At 37.1% G+C, this 19601-nt stretch overlaps 1 protein-coding gene across 18 annotated transcripts in view; it reads left to right on the top strand.

The window, feature by feature from the left end:
• The first annotated feature begins 5198 nt into the window (after positions 1–5198).
• tcf7 (transcription factor 7) overlaps positions 5199–19601 on the top strand; it is a 62378-nt gene continuing 47975 nt past the window's right edge. For 12 of the 18 annotated variants that reach the window (XM_086176899.1, XM_086176907.1, XM_086176896.1 and 9 more), the window contains exons 1-3: positions 5199–5484; positions 5769–5838; positions 7023–7129. In XM_086176899.1, the coding sequence (XP_086033025.1) occupies positions 5302–5484; positions 5769–5838; positions 7023–7129 (360 nt within the window). In that variant the 5' untranslated portion in view covers positions 5199–5301. The remainder of the gene's footprint in view (positions 5485–5768; positions 5839–7022; positions 7130–19601) is intronic. The other 6 variants (XM_086176900.1, XM_086176897.1, XM_086176905.1 and 3 more) reach the window with 1 other exon arrangement.

Raw genomic sequence — 19601 nt, 5'->3', positions numbered from 1 at the left:
AGACATCCATTATCATCCCGGTCCCTAAAGGCTCCACATTGACAGGCCTGAGTGCCTACCAGCCACTGGCTCTCACCTGGTAGTTACTGTCTCGAAAAGCTGTCATGGTGCCGAAACTCCAAACACTCGGACTAAAACCCTCCCTCTGTTGGGCTTGGCCTGATGCAGACCACAGGCTGTCAAGATCCACAACACCTTCTCCTCCCCCATTACCCTCAACACTGGCTCTCCTCGGGGCTGTGTGCTGACCCCCCTTCTGTTCACCCTGCTGACATATGACTGCACCCCAAAGAACTCGAGATGTCTCATAGTTAAGTTTGTGGACAACACAGCGGTGATGGGAAGCATCAACAACAACGATGAGTCAGAATACCAAGAGGGGGGTGGAGCTCCTGGAGCACGAGTGCAGAGAAAACATCCTTTGCATCAACGTGAGAAAACTTCAGATTACCCCACCTGGAGTAACAAAACTTCCTAAAGTTTGGAAGTTTAGGAAGCCTAAAGAGGCTCTGTCCTGGCCTCATTTTACAGATGTGTGGTGGAGAGTATCCTCTGCTCCTGCATCATTGTATGGCATGGGAGCTGCTCTGTGACGGAGAAAATGCTCTCAACAGGGTGGTTAATGCAGTATAGAGGATTGTTGGGAGCAGCTTTCTGACCACCACAGACTTCCTCACCGCCAGATACAGGTGGAAGGACAGCCACACCATGACGGACTCCACCCACCCTTCACACACACTCTTTGCTCCCCTTCTTTCAGGGATGAGGCTGCTGAGCCTCCGGAGCAGGACCACCAGACTGAACAACAGCTTCTCCCCAACAGCAGTGAGATTGTTAGACAGTGGAACTGCTCCATAGTCTGCTCGAAACAACAACAGACAATTTTTTCCCTTACGCAATTTTGCAGAAACCAAACTTTGTACAATTCAAACTTCGCACATCATATTATATACATATATTATCAAAAATGGTCATTGTATTAGTTCCTGTAAATTGTTCATGGAGTTTTTGTTGCAATTGTATTTTATTTTATTTTACTTTCCATCTACTGTGTATGTATCACACACATCTTTTGCGTTGTATCTGTGCAACTCACTGCCACTTGCGGTCCACTGGGTTTCAGGAAACTAATGTTCCATTCTCAGAGTGGACAATAAAAACCCATGAATCCAAGGAAACTGTTAATACTTTGAATTTATCCCGAATACACACCCCTACCTTGAAAATCTCAGCCATACACCAGATTCGATGCGACGCATGTTGTCTGACTTACCATCTGAGCAATGTTGTCCTTTTTCAGTTTCTTTAGTTTTAAGGGAACCTTGGACCAGCAGCTTAAACTCAGGGCTATCAAGTGAGTTGCCCAATGTAACAAAGTCGGAAGTTGAATGTTTTTCAATTTTTTCACGTTATAGATTTATTTGTAGAAGGTGATGTATAGATAACAAAATGTAAAAAATTATATTGCATCTTCTTGTCCATTTTTCCTAAATGAGTCAAATTTCACTACCTAATGTATTTTGAGTCTGCCTAAAATTATGTAACTTTTGGAGTGCAATTTTCTGAGTAACCTAACTAAGCTTATTCCAGAGCTATCAGCTCAACCACAATCAAAGTACCTGGTTGTTCAACAAAGACTGTTGAATGGCCGTACAACATACAGATGGATCAGCATCTTAGAATGGTTGCTGCAAGTCTACCACTTGGCCTTGTTTCATACACTGGCTTGCACTGATGCAGGCTGTTAAGTTCAATATTGGGGTGCAATATCCGTTTGAGTTTCCATATTTGACCTTTCAAAAGAATATGTCTGATAACAAAACATTCAAATCAAATTTAAGTTGCTGGGACAAGCACAGAAAAAAGTCACAAACTCATCTGATAAGGCAAAATGCCGCCAATTTAAATATGTCTCTGTCAAGAGCGATCAAACAACGCATCGCTAAAGACCATGTGCACTAGGGAGGAAGAATGTGTTTGTTGGTGAGAGAGGCAGGATGTTAAGAGTGTGAATGAATTTATATTTTTTTGTTTGCTTGTTGTGTGCGTCTAAGAGAGTAAGAGAAAGAGGGGACTAGAGTTGGTAGCCTTATGTGAACCTGTGAACCCATGTAATGAATGTGCATGTCTATCAACAGAGATATTCATGGGAAACTGTGTTAAGATCATAGCAAGCTCATGTGGCAACATAGTCTGCACAAGAGAAGCGCTGTCTCTCTGGAAAAACAGCTGTCTATATTTAATCAAGGAGAATAAACAAGGAGTTTAAACAACTCATTTATAATTTAGATTTGCATATATTAAAGCTGCTCATTTTAATCTTTTTATTAATATGCATTGGCGATATTGTATAAATATGCAGTTTTATGCAAATACCAGCTCCATTTTCTGTTTGTATTTAATTCAGTTTCCCAGCTGTAGATCGTCATTTTCATTCAAGGCAACCGACTCCGATTAAGTCAAATATTAAGTCCCAGCATGGGAGTGTATAAACATTTCTCAATTAAAAACTCTGAAGACTAGATGTGCTACTGTATCAGCATTAAAAATGCATTGGCACTGGGAAGAAAATAGGGGAAGGCAAGTTACAAGTTTGGTAAGACATCACAACTTCAATTTTACATCTTTGATTTTTTTTTTTTTCGATTCCTCCTCCAATCAAGTGGTTGGAATAGCTTGCACTTCTTACTGTTTTGGAGGCTGTTACAAAATCTGTGAGATGTAAGGACCCACCAAAAACATGCTGTGCTTCTGTTATTGATGAATATGCCATGCTGTCTGATGTTTTTCACAGAATGTCCTACATTTTGTTCCTTTGTGCCCGAGCCATCGATTTTCATGTCTGCGCAAATGAGGAACTTTGCTCTAAAATGTGAAAACTAGCAAATGGAGAGTGTGGCAACATTTAGCACAAATGGACAGCTGTTGTTGAAGTAAAGCTCAAAATGCATAATCACAAGTTATTAACCCATCTAATGGGTAAAGTACCATATCAGCTTTAAACAGCTGTGCTCTCTGAGAATACAGAGCAGAGCAGTTCTAATCTCTGATTAGCTGTTTTTAGTCTGCAACAAATGCCATAATCGTAAACTCGCCCCAGTTTTAGACCTGAATAAGACACAGTCATACAAAAATGAATGACTGGGTCACTTTGATGATATCGTCTGTCCCTGTGTGCCTTCGGTCAGAGGACTTTTTTTTTTCAGATAGAAGCTCGTGATAAAGAAGAATGTACTATTATTTGTACATTCACAAACAATTATGTTAGAGTATCATACAAAATGCATGCAAATATGACCAGAGTTGCGGTTGTATTTGCATAAAGCTGAATCTAGACTGGAAACATCATAGAAGAAACTGGTTTATTTAAACGAAGAAAACATTTAATAAAAAGAAAGAAGACGGAAGAAAAAGAAAAGGCTTTCCAAGATAAAAAAAATAGGGTGTATGCTTCAGACTGGACCATCAGAGATCTGAACCGCTGTCAGATGCGCATCACATATGTAATGACTTTACTTGTGTCTACAAAATCATAAAAAGACCTGCAACCTCACAGTAACGCTAATGCCTTGTGACTTTCTCAGTCATGAACTCTAATCCTTGACTCAGTATTCTCTCTCCAAGCCCAGAATGTTTAAAAAAAATGATTACGTCCTCAAAAGCGTGAGCAAATGCCTGAGTGATGTGCACAGAAGTGCTGGCTTAGAAATGTTTACTGCGAAGATCTTAAAGAATGCGTTTGGTTTTCAAACCGAGACTTATGACTTGTTCAACGTGGCCTGTCTTTACTTGAACCTTGACGTAAGATGGATGGGAACTGGAAGAAAATAAAGACTCCGGACTACAGATGGAAATTAGCTATGAGCTATAATCTGGTACAAACATCTCTGCCTCTGTGCTTAATGTATTTGAGATGAGAACAACTTTATTTATCCCGAAGAAAATTGTTGTTTCAAGTAAAAACATAACAGCAATAGATAATAGTAGAAAGGAGGAAGAATAAGAAATACAATGAAATATAAATTGTCTTAACTGTTAACTGTAACTACAAAGATTTGAAGATTCCCTCCGGCTGAGGGACATTTGTACACTGTCCTAATAAACTTCTAAACAAACAAACAAACAAACAGACAAACTTTGGTATCTGTTTGCTATTGGCAAAATGGTACTTGATTTTCTGCAAATGCTTATGCGAGGATCATGGAAATTAAAATATACTGCTCAAAAAAATAAAGGGAACACTTGAACAACACAATGTAACTCCAAGGCAATCACACTTCTGTGAAATCATAGTGTCCACTCAGGAAGCAACACAGATTCATTTTGACTTGTTTTAAGGACATTACATCAAAGTTGGAACAGCCTGGAGTTTGTTTTTACACTTTAATTTTGAGTGGGATTCTTATCCAGACCTCCATGGGTTGATACAATTGATTTCCATTGATCATTTTTGTGTGATTTTGTTGTCAGCACATTCAACTGTGTAAAGAGCAAAGTATTTCATTAGAATATTTCATTCATTTAGATATAGGATGTGTTTTTTAAGTGTTCCCTTTATTTTTTTGAGCAGTGTAATAAACTAGTAAAAAAAAAAAAAAAAAAAAATCAGAATTGAAAAGAATAACAAAAGTGGCATTTTGGGGTGAGAGGCAATAAGGAACATGCAAATACAACACCGGAGAGAAAAAGAGAGTTTATAATCAACCTTAATCGGGAAAATGATATCTCAGTGGTTTTCTTGGGGAACATTACATTACATTACATTACACTGCATTTGGCAGACGCTTTTATCCAAAGCGACTTACAATAGAGGACATAGGGACTGCAAATACACTTGCAAATACACGATCATCTTTAAGGGAAGCGGGTGTCACTGAAAGTACGACCACGCCTCATGAAGAACGGCCGTTCATCCGAGGTCAAGAAGTTGGTGTCTCTTTAAGAAGTTCAGCCCTAATCGTACATCCCCCCCTAACAAGTCATCGGACCGGTCGGCGCCTTTTGATGTTCGAAGCCCTGGTCTGAGACTCAAATGAGCTGTTTCGCTGCTCCAGTCCGACGTTAGTCCTCTTCCAACCATCAGGGGGACGCCACATCTCAACTTTTTCTTTTTTTTTCCCCCCCTCTCTCTCTCTCTCTCTCTCTCTCGTTGTCTCGTACGGTTCCTGGAGTTGAGCTCAAACTTGAGGGTATTTAACAAGGAAAGTCCCCGTGTGAGGTTTTTTTTTTTTTTTTTGTCTTTGAATCTTTTCCTTTTAATTTGGTGAAATTGATCAAACCGTAGCACGTCGCAGCGTCGACATGCCTCAGCTAAGCAGCGGCGGCGGGGACGACCTGGGAGCGAATGATGAGATGATCGCTTTTAAAGACGAAGGAGAGCAAGAAGAGAAAATCCAAGAGAACGCTTTCAGGGAGAGAGACCTGGCCGACCTGAAATCCTCTCTTGTGAACGAATCGGAAATAAATCAGAGTCCCGGCGCAGCGGTATGTGGCGCGGAGTCGTCGTTTAGACGCGTGAAACTTGTGCGTTTTTGTGTGACAACAGGCTACGTTGATGGCAACAGTTGAATGAAACAGTCGTTGGATTGAAATGTCCACCGCGAAGTTTGTCAACTTGATAAAAACTGGGGGGTGTCGTGTCGGATTTTTTTTTTTTACACACAGAAAGTAAACGCAATGGTTTGTGTGTTGTTTTGTCGTCCTGTAATGCACTTAATGACGCTTTCCCTCTCATCTGACCCGGTGTTTGTTTTTGCGGTGCCTTCCAGGCGGTCAGACGGGGACAGCAGGGTGAACAGAGGGGATTCCCGGAGAAAAACAGGGAGCAGCTCGAAGGTGGTAAGAATAATTAAAATAACGCCTTCTCCTGAATATTGAACCAGTGAGATCCGATCGATTAAAAGAATTAACCAAACTACCTGAATCTCGGCGTGTCAATGCTGGTCAATGGGGTGCGTTTTGGGGGGGTGGGGTTGGGTGGAGGGGTTGCACTTGTTACACCCGAGTTGTTTTCTTTTATTTTTTGAAAAATGAAAGAAAATAAACTATAGATCTGTCCAGAAACATTCCTCAAGTAGGGGGAAAAAAAAGAAATAAACCGTTATTTAAACTTCTCAATAGTCCATATCAGAGTTTATCCAACCTTGTTGTGATATTGTTTACTTTTCATCACAGCGTCATTTTGCACTGTATATTTTTATCTGAATTTGCCCAAATTGGGGTCATCCGGGGTCGTTTGTACAACTGCAGCTTCCAGTTTTCCTCCCTCGAAATTTCCACCGGAAAGCTCGGTTATTTTTATTTTTATGCTCAAAGGAAAAGGAAAAGTTGTAGAAACCTCTATGACATCTCAAATTGTTCATGCCATTCCTGTTTCCAGTTAAGACAATTGATTTCAATCATAGTAAAGCATGACAGAGGAAATTCATCACAATTTAATTGGGGGGAGGCTCATTAGTTCGGCAGATTCTAAAGATTCTTAGGGTCTTCACGAAATACCACTATAGACAGAAAATATGCAATGCTGTGAATAGTAACAATTTTGTAATTATTTTGTCATCTGTCTCACTCTAACTGGTCATATTAAAAGTGTTGATATATCCAGGAGTTGTCAAGTACCTGCAAAAACAGACATATTCCAGTTATAACACAGACCTGAGATGGGTGGATGTAAATGGTGGTAAGAGGTTAATTAAAACATATGGTCCAGGACTAAGCATCTCTCAAGCCAAGTGATGGTTGTCACGCATTTTCTGAAGAGTTGTAGTCTGTGCTCGTGCAAGGATACAATAATGTTCCCATAGCACTTCTTAATAGCTCCCCCGCTTCTGATACAAAAAAATTTAGATCTTTAAAAAACAAACTGAAAGCCATTTTTAAACAATCTTGTTTATCAAAAACAAAATGGTCAAAGCAAATGAAAAGCATTGTTTATAAAAAGAAATACTGTAAAAATGCTCAAATTAGACATGTGGATGTTTCTTAGTTCCTGTCTATTTTCTAATTTTTATGTGATTTTTCAGTACCCAAGCAGCAAGATGGAGGCATGTACAAGACACCAGCATACCCAGGATATCCATTCCTTATGCTGCCGGAGCCCTACCTCCCCAACAGTTCAGTTTCTCCACCTGTAAGTCTGTTTCTGTTATAAATGTACTGCTGGTTCCACTGCAATGGTAATGCTTTCTGCTTGGTACCCTGTGCCAGTAGCTGAGGGCAGTCTCTGGTCTTTAATATTAAGTGGAGACGAAATGGGTTTGAGTACAACTTTGCGCACTTTGAATGTATTTTGTAGTGTATGAAAACAAATTCAAACACTCTGTCAGAGTGTTGTTTTTTTTTTTTTTGTGTTGTTTTTCAAGTTTAAGAATTTTATGCTTTGGAAAATTAGGAAAGAAACAAAAACAATTTCACTGGCTGAGATACCCTAAGATCAAAGCCATATTTGTTTTTTCCCATTTTGCTACATTCAGTGTAACACAAATTGTGACAAGGAAAACAATGGAAGTTACACTCCTCATTTAAAATCGAACTTTTTGTGTAAGTAAAATGTCTTTCTTAATGTTGATTTTGACTTTTTCATCCAGTGATTTGATTTGATTTGATTTGATTTGATTTGATTTGATTTATGTGGCTGCGGGTCTAGATAGTTGAAGTAGACTCAGATCTGCCTAAAAATTGACGGCCTCTTTCTGCATTGGATGACATTTCTATAATAATTTGACATATTGTGCTATGACCAGTAGTACTGATGCTGTTACTACTGTTGTATAAAGGGATTTATCGCAATAGGTTTTCAGGGTTTTGTCTGTGCTGATTGTTCAAATTTAAAGTATATGAATAAACCTTTTTACAGGCCTGAAAATAGGGATTGGGTGTCTCTTTAATCCAAAATATGTTGTAGGAATTGTAGATTCATCTGGGATAAATGTTTGGGGTGCTGAAGATGGAGAACTGAGAGATTGCGACTGCCTAGACATATCAAATGTCATGAGTCAAAATTCATAGTACTCTTTGGTCCATATACTGTAAAGTTGGTAGATAGATTGACATATTTAGATTAGATATTTAATTTTGAAAGGAAAATAAAAACAAGGTAGTTAAGTAGTATACCATCATAGATTTGAGCTGTCACTCCTCAGTTGCTTGAATAAAAAACAGCATTTACAACAGACAGAAATACAGTCAAATTTGCAAATGTCTGTCTTTGTGCCTGTGACAAAGTTGGAATATGACTGACATATCACCACTAACCCTTCAATGTGTTGCTTCCTGTAAAATTTTTGTGTGTGAATAGCAGGTGGTAGTTTATTGTCGTAGAGGCTGCTCAAAGTGCTCAACTGCTTAAAAAAACATAGGATGATGCATGAAGAGATCTCACAATGCAGACCTCAAAATTAATTATAAAATTCAGTCAGGCAACGATATGAACCACTATACATTTATCAGCCTACTAATAACACCAAATCTGTGGTGATTCTCAGTCATCCAGGTCATGGGGAATTCTTGTTGAAATCATCTTGTTTTGGCAACTGGACTACAATTTCTTCACCCCTCATCTGAGTGGCAGAGAACTGAAGAAGCCTCTCGGATGAGGGGTAAAACGTCTTCAAGTGAAGAAATTCAAGTTCAGTTGCCAAGACAAGAAGATTTCAACAAGAATAACACCAAATATTAGTGGTGCAAATTATTTTTTTGTGCACCTTGAAACTGTTGTGTTGGCTGACATCCTGCTTTAGCAGACAAGTTGTTGGAGATAGATAGAGACTACAGTCTTAAGAATTGATTATTGGATAATTTATTAAGGAGCGGGTTGAATTGGTAATCTTGAGTATTTTGACTGGAAATATGGTTGTTGAAATACAGCTTGAAGTTTTTGGGAGTGTTAAGCATCAGGCATTCTGCAGTCATTCTAAGATCAAAAAGCTGTTTTTCTAAATGATTTGAAAATAAATGTAAAACAAGACATTGTTAGAAATGTAGTTTTTAAGTCAACTTTCAACATAATGGCTTCTGTGAAAACTATATTTTATAATGGAAGTCAAGTAAGGTTTCTAACTTCAACAGTATATTTTTTCTCATTCTTCCCACTTCAAACCAGAATTTGATTTTCACAAAAAATATGCCCGAAAAAAAGACAAGAAGAAGAGGAATAACAACAACAACAACAATGCTAAGAATAATAATAATAACAACTGAAGAATAGACTATTACTGTTTGTAATAGGAGGTAGCATAAGGTCCAATGTCAATTATTTTTATTTAATTACAGCTGATAATGGTTATTTGCTAAATCAGTTCAAACCCTCTGCCTTCATTTTAAATTTATGAAAGACATCGCTCGGCATATGACAAACATTCTTTTTTTATGTCTCAGTTACGTGGACCATCATTGAATATGCTTTACCTTTCTAGGATAGTTTTTTTTTTTAGAACCCCTGACCAGAGCAGGTTATTGTCCTAATATTTTACATGAAGGGAGTTAGCAGATGATCTTTTGAGGGACAGGTTTGCTTAAAAACCGATGAGTTAAAACCCCCATGAATAAAAGAGAAAGAGTAACTCATTCAAGCACTACTATCAAGAAATACAGGCCTGGAGGGTCTATAAAATTCTTAAAAGATGTCAGTGAAAGATTTTCTCTATTGAAATTACAACAGTGAGACCTGCAGCAATATTACACATTACTTGTTGATATATCAATGAATTGGCAACTCTTCTGATAATTTCCTAAACAGCTTTGGATATATGTTTAGAAAAGAACCATCAAAATTGTCTGGCCGCAGATCTTCAGTTTTAAAGATTCCCTTGTATTTTAACCTTTCTTGAGTAATTTTTTGTTGTGGAAATTTGTCATTGTCTCAGCATTTTATGATACTGATTTATTAAGTGATGGAATTAATAAGAAAAGAAACAATAGATTAAATGTTGGTAAAAAAAAAAAAAAAAAAAAAAAAATTGTTTTGTTCTGTTCTCATCTTGTCTCGTCTTGCATGTCTTGTCTTGTTATGTCTTGTTTTGTCATGTTTCGTCTCATCTCGTCTCTTTTCCTGCACCAACTTCTCAGCCTTTTGGGACTAGTGGTGTTGTGGCAAGATAAAGAGCACTTTCTTTCTGTGTGTGCCTCAGAGACTACACACAATGCTCACTTGTTTCTTTTTTCCTTGTAATTAGCCTGCTGTTAAAGAGGTGGTAGCGGCAAATCAAGCCATCTACCTGCCACTTGAAAGGGACCGTCAGCGGTTTAAGAAGAAGAGTGGGGTGGGAGTGATGAAAAGGGACGGAAAAAAATATTCTGGAAACTACTGGTGAGGGAGACTGATTAGGGATAAGGCAACATATTACAGCTTTATGTTTTGTGGCATTCTGCCTTTTGTAATACCTAATAACTAACTCTATAGAGCAACAAGCTCCCTGTCAGTTATTTTGTTTGATATTAACACTGAATTTTAGAAACATCTAAAGTAGCAGCAGCATCTAAAGTAGTACCAGTTAATGTTAAGCATATTTTAACATTGTGCACTGAGCTGGCGGCTCAGTAGTTATATCACTTTTTTTGCAATGTCAACGTTCATACTAGAATGAGAATTTATCTGTTGAATAAATATCTGTTGTTTTTTCAGAACTTTTGCTTATAATTAAATATATTTATTTAGTTGTTTGGGTAAGAAATTGTGTATTTTACAACTGGATTGCTTATAAAATAATATATGTAAAATAATTATGTAATTACCAATAGATTTGTTTAATATATATAAATTTCCTTTTTTTTTTGGAAACCTTTACAGTCTCAACCTTTTGGATCTTCTGTTAGGAGAAGTAAAATGGGTAATACTTCTGAGGAGTTATGGACGAAAGATCAGTTGTGTAATCAACACAATGGTTTTTCCTTTTTTTGTAATTTAATGGATTACTCTTGAGGGAATGGTGGTTATTCAGTCAGTTTTCAAAATCTATCCGTGTTCCAAAAACTAAAATTGTGAAATTGTAGTCTAAAGCATAGCTGAGTAATGGAAAGATTTGATTATTTTTTGCCTAGTGGCTTTATTTTGTCACAGCTCAAACACTGTTGCCTATTATTTTTAAATAATTGATTGTTTTTTCCCCTTGTGCCTGAGAGGATGTTTTACTGTAGCTTCCCCTAGCACAATGTTTGATTGACAGTCTGTAGAAACTGAAGTTTCTGCTGTGTTTTTCCCCCTTTTTTGTACTCAGAAATTATTTGAATACTATTTTCTATTTCCCACAAATCGGACTGACTAATGGGGCATTCCTCTCCTCTCCAGGCAGTAAATGAAAAAACCCCTGCATTGTTCTGGTAATAATATAATCATGTCATGTTCAAAGAAAAGGTTTTAATATCATTTCTACCTGTAAAGTCATTTCTACCAGGTGATTGCATAAGCGGCAGGATTTTTTCTGTATATTCCATTCCAAAGCTCCTGTTCCAAGTTTTGAAACGAAGATATAATTTTTTTCTCAGGAAGTTGCTAATGTTTTATTCGGGATTCTGACATATGAATATACACCCATAGCATGTTGTTTTTGATGAAGTTTCATCATTCGTGTGCTTGTGTGTGTGCGTGTGTGTGTGTGTGTTTGTGCGCGCATATGTGTTGTTGCCTTTTGAGATCAGTACAAGCATTTGTAAGGATCAAAGTGATTTGAAATGTTATTTATGTTCAGCTGTAAATCTTTTCTCAAGTAAGTTTCCTTGGCTTACTGTACTGTCCTCCTCACCTTGAATCAGAGCCTGCTTTGTGGCTTTCACCAGAAGCTGCTGTCTCAGGTCTACAATGTGTGTCCGCTTCGCAGCACATTGAGCCTAGTACTAGTGTGAGGAAGTGCACATCTACGATATGTGTATTCATACACTTATGTGTGCTTGTGTGAGTTGGTGTGTATGTATAAAACCTCAGCAGAGGGTTAAACATTTTTTCTCACTTCTCAGCATCTAAACATTTATCTCTGAACCATATTATCTATATTGCCTTTGATGCAAATCAAAATTTATTATTTTCTTTTTCCCTTTTTTTTTTGCATAGTATCTATTATTATTCTATATCTTGACAATATTTTGCTGTTTCTCTTTATTTTTTATTGCACAGCTGCTGTATAGGTTGACAATTGCAATGTGTACATGGATCTATAGATAGAAAAAATAATAAAAATTAGAAAAGCCAAAAAAGTATAATTGGAGTCTGGGAATCTTGAACACTTTTTCCACATCTTCCACTGAAAAAGAGAACTAATCAGGCCTGTGGATTTTTTTTTCTTACAAAAACCTGCCTATTGTAATATTTTTTGATGTTGTATTGAACTATGGGTAGGATGACATTTGCTGTGAAGATGTTAAACAGCTGCACCTTTGAATCCCTTCAGGGAGCGTCCACCTTAGTTAAGGTTTTTGGATGCCTTGATATCTCTGTATAAATATTAAGGATTACTATGTTGTTGTGTAGTGTCATTATAACACTTGTACCAGGCCGGATACATTGAAGAAGGAATGGATTTTGGGATTTTTTTTCGGAACTCGGACCAAACAAAAGCTAATTTATAATATTTTTTACCCCAATATATTGTCAATTGCCTTATGTAGCCATATTTTTCAATTTCAAATATTGAACTTGCTATGATCTTTGTGGGCAGAGTATGGTTATTCATTATTGGTGACATTTAATGCAGACTTCAAATTTAACACAGAAATGTTAACATGGAAATTTCTTTTCCTCCTTTGTAACATTTTAAAGTAATTAATATATAACACAACCAAAGCTGCATTTCTACAGCTGGATGCTATACTGATTGAAGGCTTTTGATGTGAAGCACCCCAGTTGTAGTGGGGGAAGCAGCTCCATCACTAAAACGTCCACGGTCAGGAAAAGATATCGCTTACGAGTCAGTGCTTCTTTATTTCATGAATGACCTGTTGCTAGGACATTTTCCAAACAAAAACAAAGGCAGACGTTGATTTTGTTGTCACTGATCTGTGAAAAAGAAACAATATCTCTGTATTCGGTCAGTCATCTCTGTAACATCTGTTTCATGTTTGAACTTTGTTTTGTTGCCCCGATAGCCCTGACTTTAACCTTACAGTAAGGTGTGTGGAAGCTGTCCTGTGATATTTCTACTGTATGAATTCCTGTTCATTGTCAGAGCAGCTGTGAAACTCTATGATGTGGATTGTGGTCAGACATCAACATGCTCCTGAGACAACATGCTCTTTTTGACACTTACTAGCTGACTGAACCGTTTGTGGATAATAGGAAAACATGCTTTTTCGGCTAAGGTTAATTTTCAAATTTGCAAGGGAGACAAAGCGAAGTTCTGTTGCCTTTCTCTGGCAAACATTTCAATGGCACAGAAAATTTACTAGATGGGTGTTAAGAGGTTTTTTTTTTTTTAGATTATTTGGATTGTTGTGGCTCAGCATGTTTTTTAAAGTGCCCATATATTTATCTAATCCCCTTCCCCAAAATTGCCACCATCACCCACTTGGTCCTCTTCCTTTTGTCTCCCAAATAATAGTCAATCTTTCAAGATCAAGGATGGGACGAGTATGTTCAGTGTGTAAGTCTGAAGGAACTTGCCGCTATCTTTGTCATTTTGCAACTGTGTTGACAGAATAGTCAGTCAACCAGCCTCCATCTAGTCCTTTGGTAAACAATGGCAATGACACCGGGTTCAGGCCTCCATAATCCCTTATCTGTACAGACCCAGGAGCTGAGATGAGAGAAGCTGTGGCCTCCTTGTGTCTGACTGGATATGATAAGAACCCTTCCACTCAGATTTAAGAGGCCAAAAGAAAAGCAGCTTTCAACAGAACGATACATCATGTTGGTCAGGAGAAAGTTTGTATATCCCAGCTTCGTACTGAGAAATCTCATTGAGACAGGTCGACTCGCTGAATTTCTCAAGATGCTTTCACTCTCATCATAGGCTTTTTCAGCTTTAGCTCAGCAAGGGGAATTTCAGTTACGTGCATTTCCAGTTGCCTGAAACAGTTGTTGGCAGTTTTCATTATACATGCAATAAGGCTTCCTAGGTTTATGTATACACTTGTTGAAGTTGAATGATTAAAAAATACATATATTCATTTTAAGAAATTAATTAAAAAATAGAATTGAATAGAGGATCAGGTAGTCTCAGCTTGCCATTGTTATAATGTACTGTAAGTGCATAATTTTGGGTATGTATTTGTGTGGGCATGTGTGTGTGTTCAGCGCAATTCTTTGTGTTTATATAAAATTACGATATAACAAAAACTCTTACATACCTCTTTCAGCTAAGCCTGCACAAGTCATTGGTCTGTGCCTTGATATCTCAGTTTAAAATGTTGTTGTCATCATTGTGTATTTACAAATGAGTTGATGTGAGACATCAATATGTTTGTGAACAATTTGGATGCCTGTAGATCTAATCAAAAAAAGTTATCATTGATGTGAGGAAAACATCAAGGTGAGGTTGTTTGAACAGGGAAAGCCAGGTAGGTCGAGAAAAGTGTTAAAAATATGTGCAATTAAGAGTGGCAATGATCATCCATGTCAGCCTGCTGGCTTTGAAGTAGCAAGCTATGAACACACACTTAACCAGATACTTCCCAGAGGATGATTTTAAGAGGGGAAAATATTTCAAATAAAATCAGGGAAAGAAGAAGAAAGAAACAGACACCCCCAAGATGTTTACACCTGTAATTATTCACTTTTTTTCCCCAGGAGAAGGGGAAGACGCGTTTGATGGAATAAGAGCGCAGTGAAAGACAGGAGTAGGCAGTCCTAAGTGTGTGTGTATGTGTGTGCATGTCTCTGTGTGTGCGCGTAGCACATTGTTCGTTCTATCTTTTTTGTTGAACCTTGGGAGAAAATTAGTGTGAAATTATTTGTTTAAACCAACCAAGGATGGCATTTTTTTAGATACTACTGCAATCAATCTGAGAAGTCTAGTCAGTCAAGTGATATCGTTATTATGTTATTTCAGTATTAATCCCATATCAAGCGAAAATGTACCGTAATCTTTCCCTATATTGCTATCACTGGTGTAAAAGGCAAAAGTCAGACGTGGTTAAGGATGTATTTGTCACCATCCTTTCTTACGTCATGGCCCTTGTCACGGAAATAATAAAAAAGACATGTACCAAAAATAGAAATGATAATAATAATAATAGTAATAATTGTCACTTTGATTTAGTTTATTTCAATTGAGTTGATTAACAACATACATTAATGACTTCATAGATGTATTCATAGGAATTATGTAATGATAATTTCATCACTTTTTGATTAAATGTATGAGCAAACACCAGTTACAGTGCCTTCAACTGACTGTCAGCATTGCTCCTGGCCTATGGTTCAAGGTGTCATCCAGTATCTTGTAGTGACTTCTGCTAAAGGTGCTTTATTTACAGTTATGGTTAAATTCTATTTTGTATTTTTGTTTGGGGTAATCCCCCAATTTTCAAGTTTTTCCTCCAGTTAAAAATATATCTAACAAGGTTTACTCAAGATTGGGACAGTGTGTTTGAAGAAGAGACAGGTTGACAAGTACAACTGTCATTCAATGTAATGTTTGTTCTTTGTTTTTGGGTCTCATCAACAAGGAAAAAGAAATACTTTGGTCCTTTTGCATATCTATAACAAATTGATTTGATCTGATTTGATTTGATTTGATTTGATTAAATTTGATTTGATTTGATTTGACACAGGGCACAGCACTGTTAGTTTTTTTTAGAATGGTCAAAATTTAGATAAAAATTAAACCTAAAATGCCAGTTAAAGGTTGCAACTGATAGATTATAGTGCCTCAACTTTCTCCCAGTGCACTGTCTACACAATGGGTCGGTGTAAAAATGGTGTAACACTTCGAACATGATGGCTATCCTTAAGGGCCTGGTTACAATAGTGAAATACATCTACGTTTGTTTTTTAATTCTAAACATGTTTTTTTCAGTTAGAACACCTCATAGTTATTTTTTTTTATCTTAGTGAAACGAGTAATACTTTGTTGAATCATAGAGAGTTTCTGAAACAGTAGCTATTTTAAGAAGTCATATGGCCTGTGGGAATTGAAAACTTGTTTCATTTCCTCTTCTATGTTGTTTGTGCTGTCAAATAGCTGTTTTATCAATGTCGGAAAGCTGTCAACACCTCTTTTATATTTGTAGACATAAACAATCCTTGCATAGCCATCAACATATCACACACACAGACACACACACACACACACACACACACACACACACACACACACATCATACACATACAAAGGAAATGTAGTGGGTTGTTTGTGATCAGTATAATTATATTACTTTGTAACAGGAAACTAACATCGCCACAGAACAAGCACGCTTGTAAATAGATTTTCTGTAACCAGGATGGATAATCAAGTCTTAAGTACCAATTCTGTAAAATAAGGACTGCCTCATTTCCCCAAGCGTATGACACATGATTATTTTATCTCTGATATTGCTCCTCATCCTAAATTGTCAACACTAAATGATTAAAACGCAAATTAGCAGATTCCTCCTTGCATTATTAAAAATGTATTAGATTCCCCTGCAATCTAAAGAAGCATAAAGAACTACTTGGGTACACAATTTACTTGCAACTGAAAATGGTAAACTCAACTTGTATAGCACGTTCACACCTTGCCCTTTAGAAGTGAATTAGATTGATATGACACTGAGATTGAGCCCCTGCTACCTATTTAAAGTCAACTAAATTAACTTAATTCCTTCCTATTTTCACCAAATTAATTAGAATAATGTCATGCGGTTTTACTCAATGGATATCATTGATTCATTGGTCCAAACACATAGAGTGAAGAAAAAAATGCAGCTGACACAGGTTTCGAAAACAATATTATGGTAATTTAAAATAGAATGGTATGTGTTTTATGTGTGTATTTGTGTTTTTCTGTACATCTGGTTCCATCTTAAGGTTTTCTTACTGTCATTGCACAATTACAAATTTATTGCACCTGATCACCTCAATGCTTTAAATATTTACACACATACAGATAAACCTGTGAAAAAAGTTTAGTAACTGTCTAAACAAACAATAGCATAGTAAAAAATAACAAGCTTTCTTCATCTTTCCGTGGCAAGCTTGTGCCTAAACCGCAGATTTAATTTCAAGTCACTTTTGTTTTTCACTTTCTGTTGTGATGGTTGAAGCAACAGTTAAATAATGTGTCAACACCGTATTTTGGAGGAGGAAACTGGATTGAAGCCATGTGTAGTCGCATGTCCTTGTAAATTTCATCCAGACTATTTAAAATGACCCCTATGAGCCTGCACATAGAGATAACAGATATATTTTGATATAAATAAAATATCTACATAAATATATATATTTTTCGAAAATTGGTTTTGCTATACAGTATATTGAATCCTATTTTACTGCTAATAAAAAGTCACTGCCAGGCAGATGTTAAGCCAATTAAATGTCAAATAATCTTGTGGTCAGACATTATGAAAATACTTTTCTACTACAACATAGCCAAACCTCCCTCTGGAAAAAAAAATGAATGATCGTGTCCTGTTATTTATCTATTTCACACAGATTGTTAATGACCATAAAATTTACTAGTTAGAACAATCGTGGATGGGTAATTGAATTAGTGTACAAAGAAATAAATCACCTAAAACATGTTGCATCATTATTCTGTGTACTAATGGGCTTAATATTGGTTGCACAATAATTTGAGTGAAATGGCAACAAAATTGGGGTTTGGATTGATCATTGACTCAAAACAGAAAAGAAAATGGTTAGTTTTTTTTTGGGTTTTCATCAAAATGTGTGAATGTTTAAAACAGCTGTATCGACTGTGTCGATGTTAATCTTTGATCGTTTTTCACAAGGTATTTAGTTTGCAGTGAACATCTCATCAGATCTCAGCTCCCTTAGCAGAGCTATAGTTCTAATATGTATGTGATCAAACTTGTGTTCATAAAAATAGTCACCTAAATTAAACTCAAATCCCACCGTCCTCCTCCGCCCCTGTCCTCCCCATGCTCTAGCAGACCAGCTGGAGCCTCAGCAGCCGCATGAAGCAGCCCGACACACATGGCTATGATCAGACATGCACACGCACACATGTACACTTGTGCAAACACACACACACAGCTGTGAGAGAGCTACGAGGACACCACTTTATACTTTCTAGACCTTAACCATCACAGCTAAGTGATTAACCACACCCAGCAGCTAAAATGCAACCTAAATGCTGGCCTAACCTTAGCCTTTATATACACCAGAAATGTACTCACAATATCAGTTGGGAAGAGTGCAGATTGCTGCCTTTTTGACTTCACTACAAGTAACTCTGCACAAATTACTCTAATTAATTGTTTGAAATAGACAGGAATCTCTTAGTAGCTTAATGTGCATCAGGGGTAACTGTACACAGCATATGTGCAATGGTTTCCTCTTTTTTTACCATATATAAGCCATATATTTTGGTTTGTTATCCTTGTGGTCATGTCAGTCTATATCCAGAAACTGGGGCAAAAGGAATTCCCTCTTCAACAGCTTTCATCCAAAAGTATCCCGGAGCCCTGGATCGTACTGATTTTCTACCATCAAGTTTTACTATTTTGTAGCATAATTAGAGACACCCATTATTTGACTGTATGGTCATCATTAACAGATGCAACATGTTGGAAGGTGAGAGAAAGCACAGAGATAAAAGTTTGTCAGCACTTTTGTGTCTACACAATCTACCTTGTAAGGCTACTGAGGCAATTGAATTTCCCCCATTTGGATCAATAAAGTCAATCTTATCTTAACTAGAGTTTGTTTCCAGCTGGCTTCCCCCTTAAAAATGAGACTATGATACAAAAGACATACATTTTTTTTCTTAGTTTTAGCTTGTTTGTCTCCATTATCACATCTGAGATGAAGAAACAGGAAAGACATATATTGCTGTCATAAAACAATACAGTATACAATTCATTTTCAGTCTTTGCGGTGTCCGTGGTGTGTGAGGAGGTTTAAATAATGGTGTGATATTGAGCACTTTCAGGACCAAACAAAAAACTAGAGCAGCTACGATGTGCTCTGCATTATGATGATTGTGTGCATGTTTGTGCATGTGCATGATGGTGTGTGGGCGTGTGTCATGGTGTGGGTTTGATCATTGTACAGGACATGTACTTGGGAAACACTGTATGCACACCAACCCCATAAAGGGGAGATGTGGGTGGGCAGGAAATGAAGAACAAAAGAAAAAAACTTCATCTGCTTTAACAGATGGGTTCAGATTTGACTTATCTGACTGTGAAAAAGATAACAAGAATGATAAATGGTTCTTAGCTGACATTAAAAGATAGAGGGGATGTCAAGGTGAGAGAGAGAACAACAAAAAAAGAAGAGAAATGCAGCAGCGGAAGGGAGTTGGCAGTCAACAATAAGAACCTGGTAACCACTTTGTGCACTCGATTAAACAAAACCACAGACTCAGCTGAAAAGTACTTACACGTCTGTACACATTTAACCGTTTCACCACCAACATTCAAAAGTAATAATGCAGTTCTAAGGGGAGTTTGAATTTTGCTGTAAGATATATCTAATGACTTTAGTGTGATTCAGTTAGACGTTAGAGACC

This window comes from Fistularia commersonii, chromosome 29, assembly GCF_037954325.1.
Source record: "Fistularia commersonii isolate RoL2024-O1a breed Wild chromosome 29, RoL_Fcom_v1.0, whole genome shotgun sequence".
NCBI classification, from domain to species: Eukaryota; Metazoa; Chordata; class Actinopteri; order Syngnathiformes; family Fistulariidae; genus Fistularia; species Fistularia commersonii.
Note: the sequence above shows the minus strand (reverse complement) of the source record. Positions and strands in the feature narration are given on the sequence as shown.